Genomic DNA, 8943 nt, shown 5'->3' with positions numbered 1-8943 from the left:
CCCCCCCCCCCCCTCTTCTAACAGCTTTCTCCTGTCTAAACTGACAAACTGTCATTTTGATCAGTATTGCTTCTGACCTGAAGAAGAGATGTTCACTCTCGAAAGCTTGTCTTGTATATATTTTGTTAGTCCAATAAAAAAGGTAGTATGTATGTATATATTCACATGTAACACATAAACCTAGGGCAAAGCCCCTCACATGAAGATCAGTGACAAACTGCATGTTTATATTAATGAGTCAATCACATAGGTTTGCTTTTTCAGCTGGCATCAGTTGACTGTTTGTATAGAAGAATTGCTTATTCAGCTCATACCCTATACTCCTGTACTGGACTTAGGAAACGTGATTCTAACTCTGCACTATGCTTTCCTTCTAAATATGAATCATTTTTCTTTTTTAACTTTAGATAACATGTCTGCCAGTAAAGTAGTACGGTCCAGCCTAGACCTCCACTCAAACATCACAAAGCTTGTTAATGGGGAGGTCTTCTTGTTTGATAACAACAAAAATGGCATTCTCACTGAAGAGCTGGTGTTCAGCAGAGCAGTTGCTGTACTCATGTGCGCCTCCTACAGGAATCATTTGGTCAATATATATGTAAGACCTGCTCTGGTGGTTCTGGCTATGAAAATGGCACAGAGTTCCAGGAGAGGTAAGAAAATCTATTGGTTTTGTTTGGGGGAGAAGAACAGCATTAGGTTTAAATCTAGTTAACAGCTGGCTCTCTTTTAAACTGGGTAGAAATATTTGAAGGATAACCTGTCTGTCAGTGAGAGATTGTATCTTCATGGAGCAGAGCCTGAATAAGTCATTGATTTGTCTTAAAGCAGTGCGTTGATTTGTCTTAAAGCAGTGGTGATGCCCAGAAGGCTGCTGCTGTGTGTATTGGGGAAGAGAGAGAGGCAGGTTGAAAAGGAGATAGGTGGGCAGGAGCAATCTGACTGGGGGAAGCACAGGTAGGAGAAGAACATTTTCACTTGGGGTTGGAAGACTGGGAGAGGAGGTATCTGACAAGGTGAGAGGTGTCTGGAAGTGGTGTTACTGGTGGGGACATGTCCGGGAGAGCAGCAGTTGTCATCGCACCCGCATTGAGAAGCCATTTACACTAGGAATGTTCAGCTACAAGTTCAGATACCAGTGCCGATACTTGGCATTTTCATGAGAACTACCAGTGTTTCAGCATTTGCAGCTGGGACCGGGCTCTAGTGCTCCACTACTGTCCTGAAATCATTAGTCTGTATTGTTTTAGAAAAACTGTCACATGACACTAAACAAAAATGTATCGGTAATTGTATTTGTGAGTACTTGGACACTTATCAGTACTTGGTCCGGAAAAATTGGTATTAAATCCCAGGAGCTCCGTATGCTCCTTTTAAAAATGACAGCTGCCTCCTAACGTTTGATTTTTTTTTTTTTCTCTAGTCTAGTCTTGGAGCTGGAAAAGTATCTGTACTTGTACCAAGTATGGTATTTGGTATCTGAACATCCCTAATTTACACTTCTACAAGAGAGCTAACAGTCACAATATCAGATTGACAATATAATGAATGCATCTAATAAATTGTCCAGGGACTCCAATTTTTCTCTTCCTTTACAGAGATTGCCCTGTAAGGTACATATTGGTACATGATGTGATTCATATAATACCAAATGATTTATAAAATATTAGTCTGTTCTCTGTATTCATGCAAAGTGTAACAAAATGCATGGAAGTTATCTAGGCATACTGTGCTAGCAATGAAACCAAGAGGCCTGGGTGACTGTGAGAGGCACAGTTCTATGTACAACCTCCCTTTCTGATTGCCGCCATCACCTGCAAAAGTCCCAGATCTTCTTGCTTGTTCCTTGATGCTGCTGCTTTAGAGGTTGCCGATATAAATAAAAATAAAATGGGATTTATAAATTGTATACATATGTTGTGAATAAAACTGACCATATTTTGCAATTTTTTTTTCCCTTTGATTGTTTAGATTTATTGACAATAATTTGGTTTCCTTCCAGAGGATGTTTACCAGACGTTTGACTTCCTAAGAAACCTTTTTTCCAAAGAGTTTATCTTCTTTCCTGGTTTTGAAAAAAAGGTACAATATTCATTTTTAAAAGTGACAGTTCGGGCAAACCAACATTTGACTTAGAATTTAAAGTTATATTAACTATTGCCAAAATTAAAAACTACATGTATGATAGTCAATATCATTAAGACAGTGGTTTTGTTTTCCGAGTCCCCCTGTAACATAGTTTATTAACTGTTGATCCTGCCATTAGTTGTTATTTTTCTGCTGACTGGAAAGAGCTTGGTTCATGCAGTTAAACTATGTGTCACTGATATTGCCTATTCGGATTGCCTACAGAGATGATCTTCTTTGCCACAGGCCTAGTCTTCACCCAGCAATAAAGAGGTTCTATTTGAATACCTGGAAGCTTCAAAAGGAGATACTCAGGACCAGCGGTCTCTCAAAAATAAAGTAGTTTCTAATGTTTGGGGGCATAAAAACATATTTTTTTTTTCATATTGCCAATTTCTTTTTGAGTTTTTGTTAACAATATCATGACCCTTTGAGTCCCCCCAACTTTGCATTCCTTTTAGATTCTGTTTATTGCAAATATATTCAGTGCAAGTTCAAACACTTGCAATTGCTTTGAAAAATTACCCCCACTGTATATTGGGGTTTTTCTTAAATTTGACTGCAAAAGTGTCCATAGACTTACCTTGTGTCTCTCCTCGTCTTTCGGCCGAAAATGTGAACTGCGCATGCGCCAGCCCCAAGATGCTTTGCGGCCGCCTGAGAATTTTCACATTTTCGGACGGGAAGACACAGGTAAGCGTTTTTAAAGCGGTTTTAAAAAAAAACACTTTCTGCATTAATCTACTGCTTGCTAGCAGTAGATATATGCAAAAACACCGCAGAGTTTAATAACCCTTTAATTGTTTCTTACTTAAGACTAGCAAAACATTCTTGGATCAAGTTATTTCTAAGAGCTGCTTTAGCCTTTTCTTTGTCCAAAAAGTAGCTAAATTGTGTAAGTACTATAAGGGATACACAGGAGAGGGGGATTGATGTAGAACAAATGATAGTTGGTGATCTGGTAAAGTCTCTGTTGAGGTGTGCAGCCTTTCTTGTACACAGCTAGAGGTAACCTGTGTCTATAAATTAGAAAAGAGAAGAAAGGGAGGGTGCCACAACCTGGTCTAGTAAGTTTTATAACACATGAAAACCATAAATAAACTATGTTGCACTCCTAACAATACTTTTAACAACCAGCATGGAAATAATGTAGGCTGAAAGAAACTTCTTTGGAACTGTGCCAATCTGCTGGGAAATAATCAGAAATCCAGGGAAGCAATTTGCAGGGAGCTTTAAACAGTTGGTAGAAAGGTAAGACAGCTTGTCAGAATACCTCTTATCTTTGAAGGCAATCCAGTGGGGTCAGATGGTGTTGTCTTCAGGGTTGTAAACTATCCCATGGAGCAAAAGGCAGTGCAGGAGGCTGAGGCTGTATACAGGGCCAGATTTACTCTCCCTGCCGCCCCAAGGCCAGGTTCTGCAATACGCCCCCTTTCCCATAAATGGAGAATGGCAACCAGATGGCAGGGCGGCGGGGTTGGTTTCAATTTTGTTTTACTTTTTCTTAATTAACTTTTTTTTATCACTTTTTGTTTTTTTAATTCTTTCTTATTTTTTAAATTTTTATTTATTAAATTTTTTTTATCAATTTCTTTTACTTTTTAATCACCTTTTTATTTTTTTATGTAATTATTTCATTTTCTTTTTAAATCAATGTCATTTTTGTTTATCACCTAACTTTATTGCTATCACACAGGAGAAAAAAATCCCCTGTGTGATGGCAATTGGAGGTGACAGGTTCTCTTTATTGACTCCAATAAAGGAGTTCTAGCACAGCACTGTGGAACTCCTGTGACAGGTGAGAGAGGAAGAGCACAGCTCTCCCCTCTCACTGTGTACACGGAGCGGCAGGGTTACTTTTAACCCTGCCGCTCTGCTCACTGCAGTGAGGAGAGGAGAGGCGGCGGGGGACGGAACCATTCTTCTAGACAGTAGAAAGGCATCATGGCACACTCACAAGTTAGCATGGTAAAAAAACTTGTCTCACCACTAAGGTCAATAACAGAGGTTTGGATACACGTCTTCTGCAGAAAATGTGAAAGCCGGCCAAGGCACCTCTTATAGTGCAGTCCTAATTCTAAACTATGAGAGTCTTGGCGAGGATGAGCGGAATGGGTGGGAAGGCGTACGCCGTCTGAAAATTCCACTCCGATGTGAGTGCATCCGTCGCTACTGCTCGGGGACATGGAAACCTGGAGACAAACTTCGGGAGCTTGGTATTCTCCGGAGTCGCAAACATATCCACCTGGGGAAGAAAGGCCCACCTCGTCAAACTCTGGAAGGTCAGGCGTGAGAGGGACCACTCGTTGTTGTCTAGGCGAGTCCTGGAGAGGTAATCCGCCTGAAGATTGAGACGTCCTGGCACATACATGGCGGTGAGATTCAATGTGCCTTGGCGCGGCTGTGCGGCTTTCACATTTTCTGCAGAAGACGTGTATCCAAACCTCTGTTATTGACCTTAGTGGTGAGACAAGTTTTTTTACATGCTAACTTGTGAGTGTGCCATGATACCTTTCTACTGTCCACTCTTGGGTCACGACCCACCAGTTGAGAACCAAGGCTTTAAAGTATATTTAAGCCCAAAATCAAAAATGTTCTATATTGCAGCTTACCAGTTCTTAGATTTAGTGGTTGCATTAGTTCGAATTTTCTTTCTCACCTGATAATCCTGCGCATTACACACTTCCTGTTCCTGGGTGGCTTCGGGTACTTCTCCACTGTATCTATGGAGGCAACCATGATTGCCACCCAACCTGAACTTCTAATATGTCTGCCCTTGTCTTCTATTACATGATGGCTAATGGGATTAGCAGCTCACAAGAACTGACAAGAGCACTGCATTTTTGGTATTTTCTATAGTTGCTGAAAAGGTTTTTTTTAGGCTAAAAAATGAAAACTAATGCAGCCACCACATCTGGGACCCGGTAAGCTGTTATATATTACAATTTTGTTATTTGGTTCCGTTATGTTTTAATTAAGTGTATTTTGAGTAAAATTTTGGAGCGTACAAGTAATCGTTATGTGTTGCATATTGAGTGTCATTTTTCCTTGGCAGGATTTTGAAGAAGGCTGCCTTCTGCTATCCAAATGTGATGTGGTTCAAGGAAGTCCACATGAAATGGTCTTAACAGAGAAAGGATCCAATACAGCTTTGTTTTTGTTGAGAATGTTTCAGCCCTTCTTTGAAGGTTATCAGGTATGTATTGTATGGACCAAAAAACAAATTGCATTTGAGTGCGTTTATTATTAGTGTAGGAATCTGGGGGCAAATACTTTTGTGAAAGTAAAGCTGAGCCAGCCTAAAATATTGCCAAGCATCTTGTCCCCACTGGAAGTGCGAGATGTGGAGCCCCTGAGATTGCACCTGTGCATGAGGCCTCAAATTCGTCTTCAATCAAGATTAGAACGCTCTTTCGGTGGTTAGGCTATCCTCCACCGTTCAATCGTTTTAGACCTGGGGGTGTATTAATAAACATGTTGCAGAGCATTTCGTTCTGTGCAAATAAGGCAAAATAAAATATTTTCTTGTGCAGAACAAATGTCATTTTTGGAAAATACCACATTATGGTCACTAGATGAGGCTAAGGAGCATAGAAATACATGTTTATTTCTTGTGCTTCTTGGCGGCATCTAGTGGCCGTAATGTGGTATTTTCCTGATATTACATTAGTTCTGCACAAGAATGAATATAAATGCCAGTTTCACAGAACAAATGGCTCCCCTAATGTGTAAATGTCCCAAATATTTGAACCCAGACTTTTAGTATGTGAGGCTGTGCAGACACATGAAAGAACTGTCTTTAAGATATTGTACAACTTCAGATGGCCAGACTCCTGGGCACTAGTGAAATGTTGCCTGACAGTCCTACTAGTGCTAAGCCTCAACTCCACCGCCTGTATCTCCTGGAAATCAGCATTGTCTGTGTTTGCTTGAACCAATTAACTTCTCCCCTTCTCCAATCCATTCACATAAAAAAAATTATATGTTTTATTACATTTTCTACCTGGGAGCAGTCATTTCATGGCTCCCACATCTGGTTACTTCTATGGACAGCCAGCCAATCCTACAAAAGTAAATTTAAAAAAAAGTCTCAAAGCATAGAAAAAAAATCTAATTCTGCACTAACACTTGGCACGTATATATTGGAATCTGTAGTTTTTAGGGAAAACACAGTTGGTCTTTTTAGTGTGCTTGAATAGCATTTTATAGATTGTTTCTATAAGCTTCACTAGTGAAATCCTACTAGAAGTTCATTAACCGCTGAGTTCAGCTTATTAGGGGACTCCAATTTTAATTGATCTGGCCTATGGTCAATGCAAATAAATATTTGACTACCTATTTAGTGGATGGAGCTATGCAAATTGGCTTGTCACACAGATACAGCCTAACATTGTAGATACAGTTATATCAAACTGTGTACAGCTGTTAAAGGCTTGCTGGCCCTCATCAGTCCAGTGCATGGAGACATGGTAAGTTCGAACAAAACGAACCGGTGGTTCTGGATGTACAGTTAGCCCAGGAGCATAAAGGAACGATTGACATGGGACTGCCCACTATCCTAAAGTGAGGCATAATCCTCTTATTTTTGGGATATGTGATGGAAGTGAAACATATACATATATTTTGTTATAAGAAGACTACTGTACTACCCATTCATATACTATATTTTAAAAAAAACATTTGAAATTATTGTACTGACTTACTATGTGTTTTGTTTTTGTTTTTTATGTAATAAGCTAGATTAAGGTTTTTTTCAAAGAATGCTAATTTAGCAAAAAAAGACCCATGTGTACATAATACACAAATATTTTGTACCTTTTGTGTTTTCCAGCTAGCCTTCAGGCACCTAGTAGAGGATGTGACTAAGAAATGGTCAGAAAAACAATACATATCTGCTTTGAGGAGTTTTGTCACTCAGCGTATTACAGCTGGTAAGCACAGCACAAAAGCTCTACATTGTATGTATATCTAACCCATAAGACTTATGCACTCAGGGACTATAAAGAGCAATTACAACCAGCAAAATACTCTAACCCAGAGGTGGCCAATTCCGGCCATCCAGCTGTGCTTTAATTGCCTCCTGAGAGTCATACCTGTAACTGTCAGTCTTGCAATGCCTCGTGGCACTTGTAGTTCCACAACAGCTGGGGGGCTGGAGTTGCTCACACCTGCTCTAACCCTTTGCAACTAATTGTATCTTTACTGTAGTCATATTAGTTTAATGTGTATGTAAACCCTAACAATTCACTTCCCTTATTTCTCCCTTTTTAGATGTACCATTAAACAATTTTGTTAAATATATATAAAAAATCCAGTGAGCTTGTAATTTCCTGTGCTCCCTGCCATTGCTACACTTATCAATGAGCTTTTCCTAGTTCTTTCTGTGGACTACAGAACACCTTCCCTTTTATTATGGAGATAAGAAGAGGTGCAAAACACCTCAAATTAATGCAGCTCTGTGTTCATTAATACATAATTAAAGTGACACAAAATTTAGTTAAATGTTAAAAATATATTCAAGTACCTTTTAACTAACAAAAATGTATCTTATTTGTGTATCACTCGGCTGTAGATCCACAAATCATTAGTGCTGACACTCCTTCCTTCCGGAGGGTGGCCACTGTTGTTCCCCATGGTCCCTGTGTGTGTTGTAAAGTAGTCACTGCTCCAGCTCGGTCCTGTGATAGACTCTCATGTTCAGTTTATTTTCAATAATCGATTATAATCGATTATGTCAATTAGTTGTTGCAGCCCTACTAATTTGTATTTAGATTGTAGTCTATCATAGGAGCGAAACTATGTAATATAAAGACTAAAATAAAGCAAGCTTGGAGCGTTGACTGCTTTACAACACACACAGGGACCATGGGGAACAAAAGTAGCCACCCTACAGAAGGAAGGACAGTGTCGGCACCAAGTCAGAGATGGTTTGAGGACCTGAATCCATTTTTAAGATTTAACTCTTGAGTTTAGTGTCACTTTAACTGTAATTTTAGAAATGCAAGCAGTGTAAATACCTGAATTTGACCTGGTATCAGCCTCTTGCAGTCTCTGTACAGCAGAGCTTAGACTGAGGAAGGGAAATACAGCTCAAGGAGCCAAATAGTTGTGCTGCAGAGCAAGGGGCATGCTGGTAGGAGGAGTGCAGAGTGACAAAGATGATCTATATCTGCTGCTTTTTCTTTCACTGTCAAGTCAAAGAAAGTCACTGTCAAGTCAAGTCAGCTGGAGAGCTGACCTGTAAGTATATTAGGAGTGCCAACTACCTTTTAGGAACATGTAATTATATTAGTCTGCTCTTTTTTACATTTGTGGGCTCCTTTTTATTTAAGAACCATCTTTTCAGTAATGCCTAAAATGCAGGTATATTTTAATTATGCTGTTACTTCATGTACATTATTGACAGTTGCTTTGATATGTAATTTATAGAGGACTCTATGTGACAAGACAATATTACACTACACTGTAGAACCTGTAATGAGAGGCTTTTATTGCTGACCTCGCTTTTAAAACTTTAGATTACTGGCCTGGCACAAGAATGCAGCAAGTAAAGACAATGGGGGGAATTTATCATAGCAATTGCGAGTGTTTGAAATTGCATGGAATATATTTGATGCACTGTCAGATTTATATTGCTAGTGTAATATTGTTGATAAATGAGGTTTATCAGACTCCAGGAAAGAAGACTTGTAACTGCAGGCAAGAAGCTTAACTGTCGCTTCTTGAAGAAGTGGTCATGGGGACTTCTTAAGTTGTCATTGTTTTCTTAGGTGATGCTCCAGGACAAGTGCAGATGTAAACAGGTGGAAAACAGGG

The 8943-nt window shown here is 39.5% G+C and overlaps 1 protein-coding gene across 1 annotated transcript in view; it reads left to right on the top strand.

Annotated features, from left to right (window-relative positions):
* LOC108789847 (dihydroxyacetone phosphate acyltransferase-like) overlaps window positions 1-8943 on the top strand; it is a 29184-nt gene that overhangs the window by 16638 nt on the left and 3603 nt on the right. Inside the window, exons 10-13 of the mRNA XM_018559972.1 lie at window positions 408-653; window positions 2003-2082; window positions 5183-5323; window positions 6959-7058. Of these exons, the coding sequence (XP_018415474.1) occupies window positions 408-653; window positions 2003-2082; window positions 5183-5323; window positions 6959-7058 (567 nt within the window). The remainder of the gene's footprint in view (window positions 1-407; window positions 654-2002; window positions 2083-5182; window positions 5324-6958; window positions 7059-8943) is intronic.

The sequence above is a fragment of the Nanorana parkeri genome, unplaced genomic scaffold (assembly GCF_000935625.1).
Source record: "Nanorana parkeri isolate BGI_ZX_2015 unplaced genomic scaffold, ASM93562v1 scaffold424, whole genome shotgun sequence".
Classification (NCBI taxonomy): Eukaryota; Metazoa; Chordata; class Amphibia; order Anura; family Dicroglossidae; genus Nanorana; species Nanorana parkeri.
Note: the sequence above shows the minus strand (reverse complement) of the source record. Positions and strands in the feature narration are given on the sequence as shown.